The sequence below is a fragment of the Solanum pennellii genome, chromosome 11 (assembly GCF_001406875.1).
Source record: "Solanum pennellii chromosome 11, SPENNV200".
Lineage (NCBI taxonomy): Eukaryota > Viridiplantae > Streptophyta > Magnoliopsida > Solanales > Solanaceae > Solanum > Solanum pennellii.
Window position 1 is genome coordinate 61,903,186 of NC_028647.1, and position 24,866 is coordinate 61,928,051.

The window sequence follows — 24,866 nt, forward strand, 5'->3', positions numbered from 1 at the left end:
CCTCTACTTCTATAATTAAGTATTTAAGTACATTGTAAGTATAACATTATTTAATTAATCTATTAGTTATTACTATATAATTTATTTTATTGATATAAATATTTGTTATACCGACGATGTATAACTTAATTAATCTAAGTGAAATCTTATTAGGTTCCACTCCTAATCAATTTTTTCATTAAGGCTTCTCTTCTCATGAAAAATGAAATATCACTTCCATTTTATGTTATATATATATATATATATATATATATATATATATAATATTGAATATCCTTAACGAAATTCCAAATTTCCATCAATTTTTTTTAAAAAAGGGGGTGGGGATGGAGGTGTGAGAATTGGTGTAGTCACTTCACTAATTCTAATTAACTTGTTTGTTACTTACACGTTTTGGTCATAATTTTGTAATCTTAGTATGTATATGTGTGTGTATATATATATATAGGTTGACGTGTACAAATACAACGTGTGTGTATGTGTATGGAAGAAAGTAGGAAGACAAATATAAGAGATTCATTTATATTTAATTTGCACATGTAGTGGGGGACTACTAATTTGTGTCAATCTATTTGATTGCCTAATGTTCTCTTTTACCTTGCAATAGTGTTAATTCAATTCCATTAATGATTGTTTGTTATTATAATAGTGGTTGGTTTCGTCTGATCTATATATCACAAGTTCAATCAGTTGCGAAAGTAAATATTAGTGTATTATATTAGGGTAAGTTATCAAAGGTCTTTTCTCGGATCCATCATGAATATGGATACTTTGTACACTAAACTGTCTTCAATTTCCATTTATACACCTCGCTTGTTTCATCAAATGCATGTTAGATATCAAACACCTCGCTTGTTTCATGTTATAGAGATCAAAGTCCTGCTATTGGCATTTTTTTTACGCATGATCAATTATGATTCGTCTACGTCATTAATTAAATCTTCTTCTTTTTTTTTTTGAAAAAGACTCAAATATACCATTAAACTTTGAGAAAAGACACATTTATAATATTTTTTTGTTTTTGCTATAATTTAGATCTTAGTTTTAAAATTATTTTTATTTGCTTCATTAACGACTAGATCTATATTATTGATGGATTAAATGTATGATTGGATCAATTATCTAAGCAGAAGAAAAACTATAGTATAAAAAGAAAGGTAACAAAGAAATATAAACATTATTATTCTAAAGTCAATGAAGCTTAGTAGTATAGCTTATCTCTTTTACAACTAATTAAGTACTTAATTAACTACATTTCAAACACGTAATTAAGTATCTATAATTGAGGACTAATTAAGTCTAATACGTTTACTCTAAATTAAAGTACTTAAGTTGTATAACTTAATTGATGAAGAAGTCATGAAACTTGCAGTTACCTGAACCTTAAGGTGTTGTTTGGTATATATATATATATTATTTAATGTAAGTAGGTATTAACTATGCAGAATTTTGATTATTCGTATATTAGTGATTCTACATCCTATTTTGTACGATACTACATATATAGAATTCCTATAACTTATACATATATTAGTTATATATTAGTTATGTGAATTTCTAAATTACAAATCGAATATCATATTAATTTTATACATGAATTCATCTCCTAATCAAATACTTTAAATTTTGTGTATATGTTCGTAATTGAGTTTAAGATGTGTCACAAACTAATACTAATAAAGCATAAGATGTGGTAGATGAGGTTGTTTTGTTCGAGTCAAAAACACTTTCCTCTCAAGTGAACTCTATACGACACGAATTTGAAATAGTCAAATTTTAATGCGAATATCCCAAATTGGGACTTAAAATAATAGAAGAAGAGACAATGAATCTACATAGTTGACATGGCATGTGTGAACAAATTGAGTTCATTGGGGACATCATATGGACAACTTTGCAAAAAAAATAAAATACATTAGTTTCATTTCCTAAGAAATTCATTTGTAATTGATTTCATATAACGTGAATCTGAATTAATTGATTTAATATATTTTGAATATCAAGTGATAGGGGAAATATAAATAGAATGGTCAATTTGATGTGTTATTTATCGTGTCTAAAAGGTCTAATGTAATCAACTAAGCACATGTAATTAGTGACTAAATCAAAATTTTCACTAAAAAAGTTTAGAATATGAAAAAGTAAACACACGAAAAATTGTGTATATGAAACTAAATAGACTACTACACCATTCATCATAAATTTATGAGTATTATTCACAAATAATTAGGCCTACCATCACTTTAGGCCCAAACCGCTTTCTGCGAATGACGATTTTATTGGCAACCCTCAAATTTAAAACTTCTGATTAAGGATGAAGGCGCAATTATTGATGATAACCAATCATCATTTAAGATAAGAGTTAGGTGATCTTGCTAATCTAGTTGGTTCAGATATAAACACTTATCTCATTTTTGACATTTACTCCAAGTATATATAATATATTGCATAAATTCACAAGTCTTTGAATATTCAGTTTAGTTGCTTCTCTCTATGTATTAGGGCCCCCCAGATGATGACCAAACACAGAGAATTAGAGGATTAACATTGGCCAAAAGGGACACTAAGAAAATAATTTTTCTTGTTATCCTATCAGAACTTTTCAGCTTCCAACTTGACAATAGATAGTGCCAAAGACTTGGACAGATAAGAAAAAAATCACCTGGTGTTTTTCGTCTACACCTGAAACCTCGGGGTTCTAAAGTCCCTAGTTATAAACTTGATAAATAGGATTGGAAAACCTCATCCTCATAACAATAAGCAGCTTTAAAAAATCGCTTACATGAGACTCGAGACAAAAAGAAAACATCTATCTTAAAGACAGGTGAATTTTAGAACCAGAGTCGATGAGTTCAGAATGAGTGTGATCTTCCTTTTTGCATCCACACTCATATACTTCGACCCCAAAGTTATGAGTTCAGTTGAACCCACAGAACCCCGCCTAGATCCACATCTGTTTAGGTGAATGATCTTACTGAATATAACCATTTCAATATAATGGAAATAAATAATTGAAAAGATAGCTACAAGATTTGTAATAACAAGGCTTAGTTAGGATGAGAATGATGTTACAGGTCAGGACAAATGATCTCAAAAAGAAGAAAATTCATTTACAAACTTGGGGTCCATATGTGGAGTCTGAATCTGATGTATTACATTGTTTATTAGCATCCTCCCTACCTGACAAGAAAAATGGAACAAAAATAAAACAAAACAACAGTTATGGATAAGAATTCATTCTCAAATTTTGTCACAAGTTCGAGCCTGCGCCAAGAAACTAAGTCTAGTATATAAGGGTAGAGGGGCGGGGCCATCATCCTCGAGTTTTGGAGGTTGTGGTTAGCCCAAAAGGTTGGCTCCAGACTGATTTCTCATTTATCAAAGAAAAATTCTCATGTTTATCGACTATGTTTTATCTTAAGAACTTAAAAGTTGCAATTTTATCATTTTGCTCAGGGACATTATTCAGGCATTTCTTGATATTACAAAGAAGAACCTAATCGTATGCAGGAACGAACAGGAAAATAATATAATCATGCATATGAACTACAACGAGTATTATCCCAAAGAAAAGTGCTAGTACATATCAAATCAAAAACAACGTCCTAACTTGATGCTATCAGGGTTGGAACAGTGTGAGGAAGAGTAAATACAAGTATATAACATTATTCAAATTCGGATCGTGAAGTTGAGGTTTGTTTTGAAAAGAGTTGTATGTAAATTCGGACTCGTGAAACTCCAAAGTGTTTGACTTATTTTGCCATCATACTATGTTGTAGTTAGTGATCCTTTCTTTTTCAGATTGCTTTGCCATGCTTTCTATAGTATTTTGCGTAATTTCTTCACTTCCGTTATTTCTTTTTCCGATATGGTTTTTCTTGAGCTGAGGGCCTATCAGAAATGACCTATCTACCTCCTAAGGTAGGGTAAGGTTGGCATACACTCTATCCTCCCAAACCTAACTTGTGGGATTACACTAGGTATGTCGTCGTTTTTTACATATATCATATTTGTCATTACTTTGGCAACTTAACTTTGTGAACTAAAAGCCTTTGAGCTATTTAGGTGTTCTGTAAATGTAAGGTTTGATTAATGTAGATTTAATGTAGCACCAAAGCCATTCACTTTGCTTGAATAATAGTCACTGGAATCAACAAAAGATGGTACCTTGGCCCAGCGAGCCGATACAGCAAAATCCTGACATGGCATCAACTGCACCAAAAAGCCCCTAATCTCAACTGGCATACACTGTCAACCTTACTCTAGCTGTAACTTCTGGATGCAGCTTCAATTCAGCAATATATTCTCCGGTTTCTCGAATCTCAGGCAGATTGACAATTTTCTTGTCCACGTCCCTACAAGTAGATTGCGCGTGAATATACAATAAAGTAGGAAATCAGTGTGTACATCTGATTTCCTTCAAGACTTTATACGACAATTTTTTTATCCACTCCCCCTCACTTTTCTTCCTATTAAAAGTAGATAACAGATTTTCAATCCTTTCTACTCTTTCTTTTTTCGGGGACAGAGGGGTAGTAGAAAGCTACTATGTGATCAAGAAACAGACATCACATTGCTTCAAAAAAACAGTTTTTGCTCTAGCAATAGATGAAAAATGGAATCAGTATACTCCACTGTTCTCGATGACTAATGTTAACGAGTAAGTAACATCGCACAGAAGGAATCACAAAAGAAAATAAGCACTGCACGAAAAATATCTAATTTACTTAATAAACCAGATGAATCAGAGAACATCAGTTTTCAAATTCATGCAAATTCATATTACAGGATCAACCTTATGAACATATAGTAGTGATTATATACTTTAACAGTCCTCAATGAACATATAGTAGTGATTAGTTCGCATACTACTATTTACATGCTATGGCAGAAAGATTGGAAAATAGTACCTCTGTATCTGTGCTTTTATAATATCAACGAGATCCTGAGCAGTGACACTGCAAGAGAGATGACGTCAAAAGGTAGATCAAATATTCACCAAGTTGCTCATCACAATTTAGTATTTCACTGACCTTCCAAATATTTGCTTTCCTTTCCCACCCTTACGCTTCACCTTGAAGGCTCCAATAGTTTCAAAAATTCGAGCAAGCTGTTGTGCCTCATCTTTCACCTGAAATCAATTAAACGTTTAACTAAAACCACATTCATTACGAAACTCTTTTAGACTTTTAGTGACTTGAAAATTAAAAAAAAATGTATATATTTTTCAACTTTCAATAGATTAGATTAATCAGAATTATCTAATTACCCGTTGTTTTTCAGCCTCAATTTTCTCGTCTTCCATCTTCATTTCCCTGAGTAAAAAGTACATAATGTTTATAAAATAAAAATGCATCCATGACTCACTGATGGCGAAGCACGCTAATAGCTATCAAAAATATCAAACCAAAATTGCTTCTAACAACCATCTCTAACGAAGCCTCACCTATTTGTTTTGTTCTTTAGTATGAAATAGCAAATCCCTCATATATAAGACTTTTACGGGACTATCACACCATTAATGTTAACAGCTGGTTAGGCCTATTGCTCACCCAAAAGCTAAAGACAAAGTCACTAAGTAGTAGGAAATCCAAAGTTCTATATCCAACCGATTATCCATCTTATGCAATGTGGGACATTGTATTGAAGACAAATCCGTTATCAATAAATTATATTTGGTTAAAAGAAGCGAATTTACTTAAACCTATAATCATTAATCATACGAAGCACTATTTCAGGGAACAAAAGCTATGCAGAGTTTGTGTACTGACCAAGAGTTATAACACCAAAATCACCAGATTTCTGCTCAAGGAATATCGAAAATTATTAAGCATCATTTTCTGGTACGACCTTTGCACGAAGATATGTATAATCCATGGGTCCGTCCACTTTTCAGCTACTTACAAGTAGTTTAAAGGATCCCATAGACTAAGTATACCTATTTTATCTCCATTCGACATAGGTCCATTGGTTTAGATAAAAGATTAAACAAAACAAGCAATAGTAATAACATACTTCCACTCATCAACAGCCAAGCAAAGTATTGTGTGTGGCATTTTAAATAGTTGAACCAAAGAATCCTGACATTAGTTATGAGGCATGAAAATAAGATAACGGACAGAAGAACCAAAGTCTTGACTTCAATAATAAGGTTAAGTCGATAATTTAACTAGTCATAATGCAGAAACAGACACTCAAACTCGGTATCAACTAGCAAGAAAACACTCAAACTCGGCATCAACTAGCTAGAAAACACTCCAACTTTGAGTATGCACATCTACACCTCAACTCATCTCCATTGTAATCTACACCTCAACTCATCTCCACTGTGTCAGTTGAACACTCCAACTTACAAAATGATCATCTAGACACCAACCAAATATATTTGCCACATCAACATCAGGTGTCCACGACGCACGGTGGATTATGCCGTTAAACTATACAGGGTGATTGGAAATGTGAATATTCAACACTTAAAATCAACTAACAGTCTCCAAATGGAATACTTAAAAATCCATCCAACACAAGCAGAACCAATATTAACAAACATTAAGGGGGTGTTTTGTAGCTAGTAAAAAAGCAACTTATTCAAATGTTAACTTAATGTATAAGTAATATAACGTTTGGCAGTTAGTTAGAGAATAAGTTATTCATGTATAAAATCAACACAAAGTTTAATTTGTAATTCAAAAACCTACCTAACTAATATATAATGTATTATCTTATGCAGGTTACAAGATGAAATAACTAATACCTGCATAACTCTACCAAGCTACCAAACAACCGCGAACTCCACAAAAGTACAGCTAATGAAAGAAGAATCTAAAAGGCAATGAAATCAAATGGCAAAAATCTAGTTCAAAGTAGAGTTAAACAAGTTACTTGATAAGTGCAGCTGTCACAATTTGAGCTTTGCCCAATGGTAGCAAATAATTCCTAAAGAATCCAGCTTTAACATCCAAAAGGTCTCCCTTTTTACCCAACTGTGAAATATCCTCTTTCAGTATTATCTGTTCCATCAAAACGAAAAATACCCAATTCAGCTATAACCCAAAAATGGACAAAAAATGAGATTTTGACAATTATAAATCCAACCCATCATCACATTTTCAAGAATTAGCTCACCTTTCGAACTTTCTTGGCTTTTTTCTGAGCAACAATTGTTAAAATTGAAGTTCTTTCTGAAAATTTCACTGTTTCGGAAAATGGGTTTTTGGTTAAGCTGTACTTTTGGAGACAAGAAGATGAACCCCATGACGCCATAGCTAAGTCTTCCTTCTTCTTTTCTTCACTTTTTGCTCCGTTTTTCTGTATTTTTTTACAGTTTATAGCGTTATCTTATCTGTAATGGCGAACTGAAGAAGATAATGGATTTCTTAATGGGCCAACAAAACTTATTGGGCCAATTCATGTAAAGCCCATTTCTTAGTCCAATAATAATAGTTTGGGCTATTTTTATAGGCCCGTAAATGTCTTCGGACTTTTAAATTACTGAAATATACGTCTTATATTTTCCTTATTTTCATATATCCCCTTCTATTTCTAAAGACCTCTAAAAAACCATTATTTCTTTAATGTATCCGAGCTACATATTAATGTATTCGAGTCAGCATTTAATGTATTCGAGTTACATATTATGTCTCCGATTTATTTTATAATGTATCCGAGCTAGTTTTTAATATATCCGAGCTACATAATATGTATCCAATTTATGCTATAATGTATCTGAGATACTCTTTAATGTATCCGAGCTGCATATAAATGTATCTGATTTTGTATTACTTTTAAAGGGATTAATGAAATTACAAACTGAAGAGGGATAACTTATAGTTTCATATTAAAATTATGTGATTTCTGAAATATATCCAAAAATATACAGCCCAACATAATACTCCATCTATCTCAATTTATGTGGTGTTGCTTGACTACGCAGTGGACATTGGACACGAAGTTTAAAAAATATGAAAATACTTTGTAATATTTCAAAACTATCCTTAAAAAGAATACAACTTTATAGACGTTTTGTCGAATAAGTGGGATCCAGGCATCTAACATAAATAAAATATTGGCAATGTCATTAACTATTTGTCAAATAAAGAAATGTATATATAACATTGTGATAGATAAGTTCGCTTAATTAATACTATATATATATATATAGATTATTGATATCATTAAGATTATTTGTTTAAAAATACTCATTAGTCAAAGATATTGGACAAAGAAACTCAGCATGTACTGTTCAATTATTTATTAATTACAAGTTCTTTGAATGACCAAAACTTAGTGTTGTTAGCTCTTGTTGAATTGTTACAAGTTTTAGTCTTATATATATTGCATCTGTTCCATTTTATCTGATAAAATTGTTACAAGTTTTAGTCTTATATTATATTCATATAAAAGTTAATATGAATATAATATTTAAACAATTTTATGAATCCCACCTAGTTCAGCCTGTTGCTTTGGTAATCTATAATGTCATAATCTAATGGATAAGTTTGTGAGACTTTATTATGTTAAAACGGACAAAAAACTAATTATGGATTATGCATTATCATAATTATATCCAAGCTGAATAATTATGCATGATAACAACACTCATGTTTCATGAAGTTTACAAGTCAATGCATTAAACATGCAATTCTCACTAATTATATACTTTTTTAACTTTTGACATAAATAAGGATCAAATTAGATTTGTTCAAAATGAAGAAAAATATTTTTATGATTATTTTTTAATTATTTAATTACAAGAAAGTAATTTTTTAATTATAAAAGCATGTTGTATGTAATGTATAGAAAAATATTATGATGGTGGGATGGAGTGGAGAGGGGGGTAGGGGGTGATAGGGTTAGGGTAGGTAAGGGGTGCGGGTGAGAAGACATATTTATGAGCTTGAAATGTTATTTATGAAATATTTTGAGCAACTGAACATGAAAAAATTGAATATTATGTTTCGAAATGTTCTTCTCCATCATACCAAACACACCCCTAAGTCCTAATATAAAATTTATGCCAAAAAAAAAGAAAATTATTTTCAAGATATGAACTATTAACCTCTTGATCACATGACCGTAATTCTTATAATTATTACCATAGATGGAATATTAAAGTAAATATATAGTATTATTTACATAAATCTCATAGCTTTAAGAGTTATTACATTATTTCTCTACTCTTTTTCAAATTACAAAATCCCTTAAAATTTATGAATTAGGATGCATCACTATACTTCCGGATACATCACTGGACTTCCGGATCCATAGGTGGGGGATGTATTCGAGAGGGGTAGGGTGGAGTGGGGGCATATATCAGAGAGAGACTTCTGGATACATCACTAGACATCCGAATACATAGGTGATGGATGTATTCGACAGGAGAGAGAAGTATTATAGAGGAGATAGGACATTCCGATAAATTTTTGAACTTCCGGATACATCAGCAGACATCTAAATATATACATAGGTGAGAAAAGTATCGGAGAAGATTGATGTATTGACAAGGAATTTTTTTTTTTAAAATGGTAGGAAATTTTAAAAATTATAGTAAAATAGAATGTGTGTTTAGGTAAATTTTTCAAAATATTTATTCATATGCACATGCACTTTATTAAATCACTAATAACCAAATGATAAATTATATGAATTTAATGTAATTAGTCAATACGATACGAGTAAGTATTAATCGATATATTGCTTATGACATAAAATATTACAACACATAAAAAAAAAATGTCAATAATCCCCCTAAATAAAGTGACATTTTGTGGTTAGATTCTTCATTCCCAAAAGATTGACTTAATTTAACCAAAAATATGACAGCCCTAAATCCCAAATAATTAATACAAATGTGGAAATGGTCAGTATAATATCTCTTTAAATAAATAAATCTCTTTTAATTAAAATTGCAAATTCATGCGTGAAGCTAAGGTTGACACTAATAGTTTGAACAAAAATATATATATCTTTCTCTTTTTTAATAAAACCAAACATATAATTGATGTCCAAACATGTTATAAAAATTTAACAATTAAATATGTACAAGTTTGTGTCTCTATCAAACATGGTCGTTATGGTGATGATATGATTGAGATCTCTCTGTTCTTAATCCTTGCGTTCGAATTTAGAATAGAAAAATTTCGTTAGAAGCACCACCTCCATATATAATTAATGAAACGGCAAAACGTACATTCAGATTTAGTCAGACTCCAATACAAATATCGAATATCAAATTTAAAAAAATAAGTTAATGTCCTTACATATGATTATAAAATTTCTCTTTCACCTTTCACAATAATTTTGTCTTAATGTAAGACTATGGTAGTATTTGAGGGAGGTCTTAAGTGGTACTTAATATGATTTGAATCTCAAAGTTGACTTACATTTATATCACTATTTCTTTCTGACTTATTATTTTTTTCATTACCAAAACGTCACAAAAAGAAAAAAAAATTACATTATTTTCTTCCCCTTGTTATATGATCAAAAATTTTGAAGAAAAAAAAGTGTGTGTGTGTGTGTTTTTTTTCTAAGAGAAAATTTAGGGTTTCTTGAAAATGATTCAAGGTACAAGTAGTAGTGCTAATAATCCACAAAACATACCATTATATTCATCAAATCATCATCATAATAATAATATTCAAGAAGATATATTTTCTTCTTCTTCTTCTTATCAACAAAATTCATTTTTATTCAACTTATCTCTTCTCAAAGAGAAAGTTCATCAAGTTCAATCACTTGCCACCATGTTCATTACTCCGGATAATCAAACGATTATTCACCCTCCTCCTGAGTCAATATATATGATCATCGCGAATATGGGAACTTTGATCCAAGAAATCATCACAACTTCTTCTTCCCTCATGTTTTCTTGCCAAAAGATTGTCCTCGACTCTACCTCACTCAGTCAAAATTCAAGTAGATATCGCGAACCATCTCAAAATGATGTTGGTCATGGTCAAGGTCAAGGTCAAGGTCAAGTTGATCATTTGCTACAAGATTATGATTGGTATGTGGACAATTACAATTCTAATTGTAACACTCATGAAGATAATAAAAACCATGTTACTAGTAGTAGTACTATTATAGCTAGTAGTACTATTAGTCATGATAATTACTATAGTAAAGAATTTGGAAAAAAGGAATTATTATTGAGTACTTCAAAAGGTAAAGTTGTGATTGAAGAAAATAATTATGATATTGTTGAGTTAGATGCATCTGATTTATTGGCAAAGTATACACACTATTGTCAAATTTGTGGTAAAGGGTTTAAAAGAGATGCAAATTTGAGAATGCATATGAGGGCTCATGGAGATGAATATAAATCTAGTGCTGCATTGAGTAATCCTATGAAGAGAATCAACGATTTAACGAGTGATGGATCGTTGAAATCAAGTAGTAACACGATTAAATATTCGTGTCCTCAAGAAGGTTGTAGGTGGAACAAGAAGCACGCGAAGTTTCAACCATTGAAATCAATGGTGTGTGTGAAGAATCATTACAAGAGAAGTCATTGTCCTAAAATGTATGTGTGTAAGAGATGCAACAAGAAGAGTTTTTCTGTGTTGTCTGATCTTAGAACTCATGAGAAACATTGTGGTGATTTGAAATGGCAATGTTCATGTGGTACTACTTTTTCAAGAAAAGATAAGCTTATGGGGCATGTATCTTTATTTGTTGGACACACTCCACTTATTAAACAAAGTGCAAGATAGCTAGTGCAACAACAACAACAACAACGATAAGTCGATAACATATATCCAGAGTAGTTCCACAAGTATTTATGCTTGACGAGGGTAGAGTGTACACATGTCATATACTTTCTTTACCCTCGGGGTAAAGAGATTGTTTACGAAAGATCCTCAGCTTATATGAGCTAACTAGCTAGTAGATTTTATAATTTACTTAATTGATTTGTAATTGTAATGCACCTATTCTTTGTTGCAAAATGTTGATGTGCTTGTAATTTGATGAATCAATGTGAAAATTAATTATCCTAGCTTGAAAAATATATCATGCCCTTGTGAAATATGAGAAATATAGTATAATAACTTTGTAATTAAACTTATATTGCAACTCTACCTAGTTGTGTATTCTGATGAACAGTGAAGATAAAACTTGAATCTAAAATCTCGATATGCTTTGGTGCCATGTTGAATTTAACTTAATAAATGTTTCAATATTTATTCATTTAATTAGTTGTTTTGTTATGTACCTTTTTAATTTTGATTTCTTTGTATTGAAGTGCTTTGATGAATTTGAAAAAATGTCGTAGCTTGAAAGAGATATTCTACCCTTGTCAAATATGATTAATAACAATATCGTATGGCTTTATAACATTATATATGTATTTTTGATGTGATAAAAGATAACTGTGGGACTTGAATTCAGATTAAAATATTACCACATATGAACACTTTATAACTAAAAACATAATAAGGCTATAGAAATGACACATTGTAAATTGCAACGCCCCACCCCCTCTCCATTAAAAAAAAAAAAAATCTATTCACAAAATCTATCGTCAAACGTGAGCTAATTAAGCATTCAAAATGTAGTTTTAGAGACATAAATATGTCATGGAGAGTCTCATGTTCGTCAATAGATTCTACAAAATTATTGGAAATAAAAGAATTTTATCATTAATTCATTGCTTAACAAGCCATAAATAACATAATTTTTTTGATCAAACACATTCTTAATCCATCGTTAAATAGATATAAAAGATAAATTTTGCTACATATCTTAACTAGAATTCATCATTAATACGTGCTTTCAGAAATATAACAAACGATCAAAAAAATTCACAATAAAATTGATATTTAACCGTTAAATTATTCCTTTCATCAAACGGCAAATATCAACGATCCGCGCAAACTACATCTAACCAATAAAAATCCCCCACGTGGATCCTTCAAAACTAAATCTCAGCCGTTTCTTTCCACATTTAAATCAACGGTCCAAAATCACGATCCGCGTCAATCCGAAGCAACCAATCAAAACTCAAACCCCAAAAAAACAAATTCTATAAATTCTCCGCCTTCTCTTCTTCTTCCCTCCATCAACAAACTCAATTTTCTCTATTCAAATCTCTTTCACTCACAACCCATTTTCAGATTCTCAATTTCAGTACCAATGGCACCAAAAGCAGAGAAAAAGCCAGCAGAGAAGAAGCCAACTGAGGAGAAAAAGGCTGAAAAAACCCCAAAAGCAGGGAAGAAGTTACCGAAAGAATCAGGTTCTTCTGGTGCTGATAAGAAGAAGAAGAAATCTAAGAAGAGTATTGAAACCTACAAGATCTATATCTTCAAGGTTTTGAAACAAGTTCACCCAGATATTGGTATCTCAAGCAAATCTATGGGGATTATGAACAGTTTCATCAATGATATATTTGAGAAACTTGCTCAGGAGTCATCAAGATTGGCTAGGATTAACAAGAAGCCTACAATTACTTCAAGGGAAATTCAGACTGCTGTTAGGCTTGTTTTGCCTGGTGAGTTGGCTAAACATGCTGTTTCTGAAGGAACTAAAGCTGTTACTAAGTTTACTAGTTCTTAGATGTATGCTTTTCGGCCATGGTATTTTGGAGAATGTAAAGGTAGTTGCTTTTGGTTGATTGTAGCTTTTGGTTGTACTTGAATTTAACAGTAATGAATATGAATGAATGTGTTTTTCTCCAATGTGATTTGTAGCTTTTGTGTTTTGTGCTGTTTCTGAGTAACAATACTTACAAAATCAAATATCTGTTATTTATAGAGGAAGATCTTAGATGATATGTTTAGTCAATTTCAGCATGTACATAATCAACAAAGATGAAATTTTTCTGTAATTCGTGTAGAATGTATGCTAACCCAGCACTTATAATTGCTAATGAACCCAAGATAATTCGTAGGTTAACATCTGCAGGGATGCCTGCAGATGCACAGCATACCACTACTGAGCCAATCAGTAACTTTTGTAACTTCTCGAATGTGTAGTAAGCCTTTTTGCAAGATGAACATTTGAGTGTATGTTGTTCGAATCTGTCCATCATCTGTAAAGTTGTGAAGATTCAGAATTAGGAACAGTTCAAGAAAATATTTGATTGTTTGTATGCTTGTTTGGGATTGAGGCGCAGTAGTAGTAGTTGTATGCTTTCGGTGGCAATGAAAGTTTGGTTTTAGTGAAAATGGATCTTAGGAAGAGTAGCAGATTGGAGTTCTGAGAATCGGTACCTGGCGTTTGGATAAGACAGTAGATGGCAGTGGTTGGTTGTCTGTGCTACCAAACCATTCAGGTTGACTATTGCCATGCCGTCTAAGCCAATTTCGGAATGCCAAGACGAAACGATCAGCTTGAGTAGGTGTAAATGTGAGTTTTGTATACTCTTTGTTGACATCAGTACCATTTTCCTTCGACTTTGAAAGAAAGACTTTTTCTTGACCTTGAAGAACAATCATATCCCCGTCATACACCTTATTTGAAGTCCAGTGTTCTTGCCATCTTGGAAAAACCTATTGCCAACACATCATGAAAATTCTTGGACGTTATGATAATATATTGCTAACCAAATATTATTACCTGCCACCAAGCAGGCCCAGGCACTGTAAACTGGAAGAAGTTTCGAGCACTACAAACAATTGACCGGGTCTTTCCTGGTGCCATAGGTACATTAAAGGAACAAATCCATATCACCCACTTCTGATCACCCACGATTGGAAGCTTTGTGTCGATCTCTATTCTGGAAAATTTTCCAATGAGATCTTAGTCATACTATGCAAATAGTTGCAGCATGGATGGAGCTAACGTTTACATATAAAAGGTAATTCATACAAAGATATAAAGACATGTATACCAACAACATAGCGAACTTCCATCTATTGATTTGCAAAGCCTTGTACAAACCATGCACCTGGTCTGGAAAGCTATCAACCCATAATATCTATATAAAAATCCTTTACACTAGATGACCGAAAACAATTGATATCATTTATTAACCTTAAAGAACCCGAGTCTTGAACAGGATATGATGCCCACAACCATAAGAGTATAGATACATAATGCTACTAATGTCTCGTTTTGTTAGCAGATAACAGACTCTGTGAAGTAGGAGAAAGAGAAATGTGATGCAAGCATATCTACCTAAAGATGATTAATTGATACATGATTGCTTGCCTTGATAGTCAAGAAATATGATCTACTTTAGGATGATGAACTTACTTATTCATTGAGTAACAAGGTGCGACAAATTTTGCAGTAATTTTTGGTTTATCATTGTTGGCACCAGCAAAACCCCAAGGTCCAGATGCCTCCATCTTGAATGGCAAGGGCTTTGCTCTGTCTCGCCTTCCAGTTACCTGTAAAATATCAACAAGTAAATTAAGAGACATGTGTTGTTAAACACTAAGCAAGCAGCAGCAATGCACATCTATATATACACCGTATTCTGTTGTCTGATACCTAAGCCCTTTGCTAATAATAAAGTCGTTTAGCGACTGAAAAGATGAAAGCTCTACTTAAGAGCTTTCTGAAATTTATATTTACAGATAGATACACAACATTGTCTGTAAAGGTTATTTTAAGGACCGTCTGGCATGCTGTTCAGTATCCAGACTCCAGAGAGCCTAATCCTGTCAGCTGAATATGAAACAACATCCGAGTCAAAGCATGTTGTTCAGCATCCACACTCCGGATAGCCTAATCCTATCAGCTTCATCTTTTAAGATGGTAAGATCGAAAAACTATCCATAAATTGATAAAAGTAGCACTGAAGTCATAAGAGTGATAGTTAATATTCCCATGGCGTACTTCTACCTATTGCTCTCCAAGTATGGCTTTACCTAATAATAGCACAGAAAGTAAGGTTATGAAAACATGTATAAAACAATGAGCAACACTCAAAAGCTACACCTTTAACCGTCCCAGATAAAGAGAAAATCCTCCAAGGAACGACCTTATATATGTTTTGGCCAAGCACAGCGAGCTACTTAGCTTAAGAGCTCAAAAAGGTCACTTTTTTCACATGTGAAACAGTTTGAGTTCATATTTTTATGGAAATCGAAAACCAAACAACCCGTAGCTTATGAGAACTCAGAACTAACCCTGAAGACTATTCATTTTTAGCATATTTGTAAAAATACAAGTTGTTTAGTTGTTCATACAAGTGTAAAGAATAAAACCTTAGGTCTGAAAGTGGATTCTTAACTATATTAGAAGCCAAAAAGGAATGAAAATGTTGCAAAAAGTACCTTGTGGTGTGCAAAATCAATGTGAGAAGGATCAGAGACGTTCTCCATGAGAGTGTCATAGCCATAAAACAAATCACGCTGAATTGTCACTGTTGCAAACTCAGGCTTATCAAAATCTTCAGGCAACCTACAAAAATCCCATTAAACAACAAATTTAAATCCAGTAAAAGTATACTCAAGGCTACCAACTATAATATCTTGATCAACGCGATAGGTAGGGGAATGGGATTCGATTCTTCAACCACACATGCAGGGCATCAACCAAGTTGGCTACCAAATCAGTCTCATTATCCAGCAATAGCTTAAATAAAATAAGAAGAATATATTTTAAGCAAGTCATTGTACTAAAGATAATCGATTAGTATTATAATATAAACTAAGTCAGATTAATATATAATAATATAGCATAACTTCGAACTAGTTTAATTAATTATTCAGAAACTTACGTAGGGGGCTTTGTTGCCTGAGCTCTCTCCCATCCATTTTCATCAGGCCAAACAAAGAGTAATCCTTGAGAAACCATAGTAGGAAATCTAGTAGCACAAGCTCTTGGAGACTGAAAAGCTTTAGCTTCAGGTCCTTGAGATGCAGCTTGAGGTATCCTTGTACAAGAACCACATCCATTAAATGACCATCCATGATATGAACACTGCAAATCACCATTTTCATCTAATCTCCCTTCCTACAAACACCCATATATCAAAAACTTTAAGAGGAGTGTTAAAACACATATAAAAAGTATCCTCAATTTTGAAGCAAAATTGAGAAGTGGATTTGTACAGATAAAGGAGCAAGACGATGAGGGCATTTGTCATCTAAAGCAACCCACTGAGATCCAGATTTATCAAACCAGATAACTATATCACGATTCAGTAGCTGAAACGGTGTGGGTAAACTCGGGTCGAGATCTTCAACCAATGAAACTGGGTACCAATGATCTCTCCAAGAGAATTTCGACGACGAATCTTGTTCATCATTTTCTGTATCTTCAATATCACTAGATTTTGAATCTAGCTTCTCTTCTTCAGGTGTTGTTGTTGTTGTTGGAGGTGCAGCTACTCTAAGAGGAGATGAAATTAGCCTGTTTTTTTTCCTTGTAATTTGAAGAAAATTATGAGGTTTGAAAGGTAGTGAAGACTGTAAGGAAGATGAAATTGAAAGAATTTGAGGAGTTGGTAGTAACAGAGAAGAAACCATTATTGAGTTAATCAATGTTTTGTGGTACTAATACACATATGTTCAAGTGAAGAAGAAGAAGAAGAAGAAGGATTTGCGTGCAAGTTATGAACAATGTGTTTTTGAATTGAATTTGATGAGTTTTGTGGAAGTACGTTTGTGAGGGAGGGCCCAGAAAATGAAAGCTGTGGTGGTGGTGCTAAAGGGAGAAGAAGACACTGTTAAACGTGAGCGAAGTGGTAAATACTTCTTTTATCTGGTTAGAGTTGTTAGGTTCGACTCTCTCAAATATGGAATCGTATTTTTATTAGAAAGCTATTTATCCTCCACGTGATATAAATTCAAATTTGATTAGATTATACGTGATAATAATTGTAAAAGTAAAGAAGAGATAAAATCAATAATAGCAAAATATTTCTATTTTACACATTTCAACTCAAAATTTTAAAAAAATATATTTCTAACATGTTTTTGGAGTAAGGAGTGGAAAAGAAAATGAGCTTGAAATGTCACAATATTTAGATAAGTTATTTCGTATAATTTTATAATATATCATATCGTAATATATTATATTATATTTTATTTTGATAAAGGTATATTAATATATCGTATCGTTATCGATCAAATGTCACAATCAATACTTACTAGAAAATAAGATAGACCTAAGATAGAAAAAAAGATAAAATAAAATTATTAAACAAAATGAGAAGAAAGAAAAATAAAATTACAATACAGTCACACCAAATTATGATTATACGAAATAAAAATTTTTCAGTGTTGTTACCTAATAATAAATTTAACAATACAGTACAATAATAAGAAAAAGTCATTTTCTTTATTTTATAACTTATTTTCTTAAAAGATTTCACCAACCAAGTATGGAAAATATGTCAAACACACCCTAGTAGTAACAATTTTCTTCTTTGCTTTTTTTCTATTCATAAAAAAAAATCTAGTTCTATTCCCAATTCCCACCTAGGGGTGGGCATTCGGTATTTCGGTTCGGTTCGGTTTTTTTTTCGGTTTTTTCGGTTTTCGGTTTTTGTAAATTGCGTACCGAATACCGAACCGAAATATTTCGGTTCGGTTTTTATTAGNTTGTAAATTGCATACCGAATACCGAACCGAAATATTTCGGTTCGGTTCGGTTTTTGTTAATTCGGTTCGGTTTTTATTAATTCGGTTCGGTTTTTTATTTCGGTTTTTTAATGGGCCTGTTTAGTGGGCTTTTTAAAATTTTAAACTTTACAATTTTTTCAATTTTTTGTTTGATTTTTCAACTTAATGGGCTTTGATATTTCAACTTAATGGGCTTTGATATTTCAACTTAGGGTTTCTTATTTTTTTAAAAAAATTTATTTAATATTAATAATTATTAAATATAATATAATTTATAAATTATAATATAATATTTCGATTTAAACCGAAATACCGAATTCCAAAGTAATATATACCGAAAACCGAACCGAAATACCGAAAATACAAAAAATTAAACCGAAATACCGAAACTGAAATTCTGAAAAATTTCGGTTCGGTTCGGTGTTTCGGTTTTCCGGTTTTTATGTCCACCCCTATTCCCACCAATGTTTTGAATAGGTTTCCTTTTCTTTTACTTCAATTTGGTATGAAATTAAGTGCCTTCTTCCATTTAAACCAAATCATTAAAAAGAGGGGAGAAAAAAAGTTCAATTTTCCCTTTCTTTTTACCCTCATTTTCAAACTTCTTACTGAAAATTCTAGCCCCGTTCCACGCAGCATATTACATATAGTTGTTTCTGAACAATAAAGCAACATCACAGTTACATATCTGAAAATCTCTAAAAGAAGAACAATTTTTCTTGAAACAGTAGTGTCCAAGCTAGATAGGACGCTCCTCGATCACTCTCAAACATTCAAATTTCCTCCAGAGTTTTCGATAACAATGGTGTCCAGGCCAGCTAGGGTGCTCCTGGATCACTTTCAAACATGCTAATTTCTCCTGAGCCAGTTTCAACAGGCTCTCATTATTATCTCTTTTCATTGAATAGAAAGAAAAGGGGAAATCTAGAGTGACTTCAATAACTAGCAAAACTAATATCTAATCAAGAAAGATGTTATTTCTTAGGGTATGTTTGATGATCAGGTCCAATATCACGCGATCCTGTGTTGATGTAAGGGCCACGAAATGTCGCCTGGGGTGGCAATGGCTTTGATGAATCAATGACTGGAGTTGCCCTTGATGATCTTGACCTGAATTGAAACGATGATTTAGCTTACAATTAAGCAAAATAATATGAAAGATCACCTCTTTATTTTATTTGACAAGCAATGAAGTCTTGCTTACGCCATGTAAAACGGAAAGGATAAGCCAGCAGATGCAAAGACTAGCAAGCCTGTGGCAACAATGACATTGCGTTTCCGAGACATCAAGTGAGATAAAGTAGGATGTTTAAGTATCTAACAACTGAAAAAAAGAAAAAGATGAGGAATAAGTGACAGCCGGAAAAGAAATCCAGGAATGAAAACCATTAAACTTCAGTCACAAGTTACAACTCTATAGGAATATTTAAACATGCAGTATATCTTTTAGAATCTTGCTCAAAGCAATATGATTTTGAGGCAAAATAATATCTTCCAGAAAACCAAAAGAAATTAATGTCTACACATAACAGTTCGAAGTTTCTTTAACAATATTCACACGGATGAAGAGATGTCAAAGACAGCATGAATAATAGGATTACGTTTGGGCACACCTCAACACATCTTTCTGCTCTACATAACAGTTCAAAGGTCACACGAACAATATTTATACAGGTTAAGAGACCATCCAAGATGGCATGAATGATAAGATTCCGTTCAGGAACACTTGCAATGTATCATGCTGATAAGTGATGCAGGAGACGAGGCTTCTCCTTTGGTCACCACTAATGACAACAATGGTTTTAATTCATAACTGTTAGGTAGTAACCAATTGAGTTCTGATATTAGGAATCTTTATCAGTACACAGACCCTACCTCTACCTTTTAGGTGAAACATGTGAAATATAAGTGTTTAGCAGTATGGGGGCACAAATATCCATGTGAATAATCACAGTAAATGCTCTGTTATAGAATATATTCCCATGGATATTTGGTATTGAGGAAGAAAAGAACAGGGGCGAGGACTTTTCAATCATTTACCCAAATGTTGGTTCTTTACATCTCTTATACTGAATGTTTTGAGAAGACAATACCTTAACCTGAGACGACGACCGTATATACCCATATTGAATACCCCCATCTCTTCTCATAGAAGTACATAGAGACAACTAATACAGAGCAAATACCATTGGGTTCCCAATTCCATTTACGAAACTTTAAATATCACAAGAAATCATTTAATATTCCTTTGTCAAAGAAAAAGTTTTGAACTATTCATTATTCATGCATAATTAATATACTTCAGTTGCTTCACACATCGAATACATCAACAACACAATCGGTGAAATCCAAGAGTGGGCTTCATACATCATATAAAATGTGCTTATTGCTGATGGATTTGACATGCAAATTTATACTATCGAAGGGATTTTCCATCCAACGGGAACCTCTCTCAATCTAGTGAGATCATTTTTATCATGATTGAAAACTCCCAATTTTGGATCCACTTTCCCCACTGCAACTCCTATTTATGATGCACTTATTAACTAAGCTACTAGGAGAATTCCTCCGAAGCACCAAAGGATGTGGCCTAGTGGTCAATGAAGTGGGAACAAACTTTGGAGACTAGTGTCCATATCCCAGAGACAGAAAACTCTAGGTGTTTTTTCCATCTACTAAGCCTAGAATAGCAAAGTTACATGGTACCAATGCTAGCGGGAAATAGCAGGTACCCCGTACCCTTGTAATATTCAAGATGCATATAAGCTGGCCCAGACACAATTCTAATAAGAATTTTTAAAAAAGAAAGTCATCCGAAGAGATTGTTTGAAAAGCATTGGAACAAGCAGTGTGTCATGAGATGACATACACATTACACAATTCTTATTTGCTAATGACACAAATTTCCAGTGAATCTCAACAAATCAGATATTGTTTGAAATGGTTTTACAGTTTCAGGCAGTATCTGGTTTGAGCATTAACATGAGAAAGCAAGAACCGGTTTGGAAGGTGCACAGATATACACACCATTGTCAAGGTGGGAGAAAACACAAGGTAGATGAACTTATCACGAATATTGGTCTTGTTAGGAGGAACATTCAAGGATGGTTAACTTCCGGAACTAGTTATTTGAAGATTTGAAGAAAGTAGATAAGAGTGGTGGCTGGAACAACAGTTCTCTAAAGGAAGGACGACGATTGGAGCAACACTATCAAGTATACCACGTGCTCTTCAGTCTTTTGTTTAGACATTTGTAGGAATTAATGAGGAACTTATTACAGGATGATAGTAATGGAGAGCACCAACATGTTAACTATGATAAGGTCACCTCCAGCTAAATATATTTGCAGACCAGAGATCTATAACAGAACACTACCCAAAAAATGGTTATGTCGATATGCAAATGAAGCCTCAAAGAACAAGCCATGCAGAGGAAGGTAGTTTCTACAAAATACAGTAGCAACAATTTTTTAAAAAATTAAAGAACAGTAGCAACAATTTGGTTGGTTAAAAAGAAGGTTGTCTTTGATATACAGAATGAGTTTGCAGGCAGGGACTAGTAAATATTAAACAGGATTTACCAAGTTAATAGAAATGTATAGTAAAAATAAAAGTGGACTACAGTTTGGCTTGACTGCTGATGCAGAGAAAATACCGAGAAAGATATTTCTCACAGGTAAATGAATGAAAGCATATTGTGGATCAGAAAATGTAGTCATGGCCAATATAGTCAATATTCACTCTTAGGTATCTCATTCATAATAAGAAGAAAAAGAATGCATCTTGGCATCAAACCTTGAATGCATCATTTCAGCAATGATCAATGTAGCTTAACTAGTTACAGATTCAACCGAACCCATTATTTTCAACACGTGACAAACACTTCTACAACAGGCAGTGTAATCCCACAAAGTGGTGTTCGGGGAGGGTAGACTGTGTGCTGCAGACATAACTCTTACCTTGGAGGTAGAGAGACTGTTTTCGATCGACCTTCAGCTCAACCAAGAAAAACAGTATTAAAATGAATAAGCCCTAACAAAATAGTACACTCCTGAACAATAATGACAACAAGATAATACGATAATCGAAGTACCAGCAATAACAAATAGTAACCAAACACAAAAGACAAAAAACTACTAGACTAATACTACGACTAATGGTATGGAAAGAAGCCCACAAAGTTGAATTCACCAAATATTATATATTGAACCCATAATTTCAAATCAAAGTTTAAATCTTATATCTGCCTCTATTCACTACATTACAAGGAGCCTACAAAGTTCTACTAATCAAATGTCAATATTTTCCCAAAAATGCTGAACCTTCTAACAAGATCAAATTACAGCACATATATGAACACTCACCAACAAAGTAAAAGTTCAGATACTCAACCAACTGAGCTACGATTATTCGAATGACAAATTCAGAGAGTCGTAGTGAATTCAAAGAAAAATTAAAAATTTACCTAGATAAATCTATGGAACTGGGGAAATAGGGTTCTCCGACTAACAATCGCCGGCGAACTGAAGGTTTTTCAGCCCCGATGGTCTCTTCTCCTCTATTGGCTGTACCCGACCCGATTGACAATTTTGGTGGTGTTTGCTAAATGGACCATTATCTTTTCCCCTTTATTTTATTTTTCTTAAAACAAATATTTTCAATTTTATTACTCTAAATAGTAAATACACATTTCATTGAGAATATTATTCATATATACAGTAATAAAAGTACAAAATTAATTATTTTAAATCTATAAGCGTATCCTTTTTTTAATGGAAATAACATTTTGATGTTTTATAATAAATATGTAATTATAAAAATAATTAATGTATATTATCTTGAAACCTCTATAAAAAGTCATGAAGTTCAAACTTCATATACTATAAAGAAAATATAATAGACATATAAAGAGGTATGGATATATTATTCAGCTTTTGTATTAATAATATAAGTAATTCAAATTTACTTCCTATTTATAAAATATAAAAAAAATGTTGCAAGGTTTTTTAGAAAAATAGAATAGGAAGTAACCTAAACACTTTTTAAAACCACTTACAAATTGCATGTTTGAGTAAATTATAATCTATTTTGCTTGATTTTGATATTAAAAAATGCAAGTTTGAGTTACTTGCAATTTATTTGCTTGAATTATTTGTAAACTCCATAATTATCTTTTAAGAAAAACTATATGATAAACATTTATAATATTATTTTTCTATTATATACAAGAGAGAAGTGAAGAACGATTAAGGGTAAAAATGTAATTTCACGCTAAAAAATATATATGAAGAAATATAACAAATAATTCTAAAATTATCGATCAAGGGCAAAAATATAATTTCACGATAACAAAAATCTACCAATAACAAAAAATTAAATAGTTCTGGACACATCTTAAGTAATTGTTATTACCATAACTTATTTTGTTGGTACTTCGTGTAAGTTATTGTGATATCTATTTTATTATTACTCTATTTCACTATTACTTTAATTTAATTCTTAATATTTTTTCTATTCATTATGCTTATAAAAAAATTCTACTTTTTATATAAAAATATCACGAATTAATTATTTCAATATTTATTTGGGCTCTAATTAATATACTTGAAAATAAATTAGTGTGATAAAATTAATAATATATATTAGATTGAAATTAAAGAAAAAGATGTTAAAAGTAACTTTACAAATAAAAATAAATAAGATAATATATTTGTATTAAAAGATGACCAAGAATAAAAATGTAATTTTATTATAATAAAAATCTATTAAGAATAAATAATTTTAGAAACATCTTTCTATATATGAAGTGAATGGTGATCAAAGGTAAAAATTTAACTCATGCAAGCAAAAATCTACAAAGAATGATAACAAGAAAATTAAATAGTTCTAAAAAAATCTTTAGGTATTATTATTAGTATTACCTCATTTTTGTTATTTTTTTTTTGTAGTTATTGTGATATCTATTTATTATATAAAAGTTAATAAATAATGATTACGCTTAGCTCTTTATAATTATATATCAAGTATAATATTAGGTGGAACCAATCAAAATTAAAATTAAAATTTATATGTATATTAAATTTTGTGTATTGAAACATTTTTTAATTTTGTGATCTTTAATATGCGATATAAAAAAAAATTCAGAAGTTATTTTCTTTTTGAAATGAAATAAAAAATAAGTTCATATAAATAAAAAAGGAGGGAGTCATATATTAAAAATGAAATATATATGTGTTATTGTTGAAATGAGCTTTCATATATTATTATTTTTTTTAAAAAAATAAATTGTTTGGCTTCCTTCTATTAATTTGTGTATATATGTGGAGTTTTAAAGATTTGAACATT

At 31.8% G+C, this 24,866-nt stretch overlaps 5 protein-coding genes across 6 annotated transcripts; 2 read left to right on the forward strand and 3 right to left on the reverse strand.

Annotated features, from left to right (window-relative positions):
- Window positions 1-2,971: 2,971 nt before the first annotated feature.
- Window positions 2,972-7,345, reverse strand: LOC107004911 (50S ribosomal protein L9, chloroplastic). 2 transcript variants are annotated; one of them, XM_015203320.2, is made up of 7 exons: window positions 7,126-7,345; window positions 6,883-7,010; window positions 5,270-5,315; window positions 5,034-5,131; window positions 4,911-4,958; window positions 4,168-4,355; window positions 2,972-3,176 (listed from the first exon to the last, which is right to left on the reverse strand). In XM_015203320.2, exons 1-6 carry the CDS (start codon window positions 7,261-7,263, stop codon window positions 4,235-4,237), a joined length of 579 nt encoding a protein of 192 aa, XP_015058806.1. In that variant the 5' UTR covers window positions 7,264-7,345; the 3' UTR covers window positions 2,972-3,176; window positions 4,168-4,234. The 2 variants fall into 2 exon arrangements, with proteins under 2 accessions (XP_015058806.1, XP_015058805.1); XM_015203319.2 differs by having other exon boundaries at window positions 2,972-3,180.
- Window positions 7,346-10,521: 3,176 nt separating this feature from the next.
- LOC107004230 (protein SENSITIVE TO PROTON RHIZOTOXICITY 2) lies at window positions 10,522-12,010 on the forward strand. Its single transcript, XM_015202465.1, has one exon. The coding sequence runs from the start codon at window positions 10,557-10,559 to the stop codon at window positions 11,712-11,714; it is 1,158 nt and encodes a 385-aa protein (XP_015057951.1). The 5' UTR covers window positions 10,522-10,556; the 3' UTR covers window positions 11,715-12,010.
- Window positions 12,011-13,050: 1,040 nt separating this feature from the next.
- LOC107004515 (histone H2B.2) lies at window positions 13,051-13,684 on the forward strand. Its single transcript, XM_015202726.2, has one exon. The coding sequence runs from the start codon at window positions 13,135-13,137 to the stop codon at window positions 13,555-13,557; it is 423 nt and encodes a 140-aa protein (XP_015058212.1). The 5' UTR covers window positions 13,051-13,134; the 3' UTR covers window positions 13,558-13,684.
- A 42-nt stretch (window positions 13,685-13,726) lies between these two features.
- Window positions 13,727-17,539, reverse strand: LOC107004514 (pheophorbide a oxygenase, chloroplastic). The gene is made up of 7 exons (XM_015202725.2): window positions 17,007-17,539; window positions 16,673-16,908; window positions 16,227-16,353; window positions 15,199-15,335; window positions 14,560-14,719; window positions 14,214-14,492; window positions 13,727-14,032 (listed from the first exon to the last, which is right to left on the reverse strand). The coding sequence occupies exons 1-7, from the start codon at window positions 17,421-17,423 to the stop codon at window positions 13,778-13,780; spliced, it is 1,611 nt and encodes a 536-aa protein (XP_015058211.1). The 5' UTR covers window positions 17,424-17,539; the 3' UTR covers window positions 13,727-13,777.
- Window positions 17,540-19,060: 1,521 nt separating this feature from the next.
- On the reverse strand, window positions 19,061-23,148 carry LOC107004516. Its single transcript, XM_015202727.2, has 3 exons — window positions 22,987-23,148; window positions 19,726-19,845; window positions 19,061-19,631 (listed from the first exon to the last, which is right to left on the reverse strand). Exons 2-3 carry the CDS (start codon window positions 19,806-19,808, stop codon window positions 19,496-19,498), a joined length of 219 nt encoding a protein of 72 aa, XP_015058213.1. The 5' UTR covers window positions 19,809-19,845; window positions 22,987-23,148; the 3' UTR covers window positions 19,061-19,495.
- Between the last annotated feature and the right edge of the window lie 1,718 nt (window positions 23,149-24,866).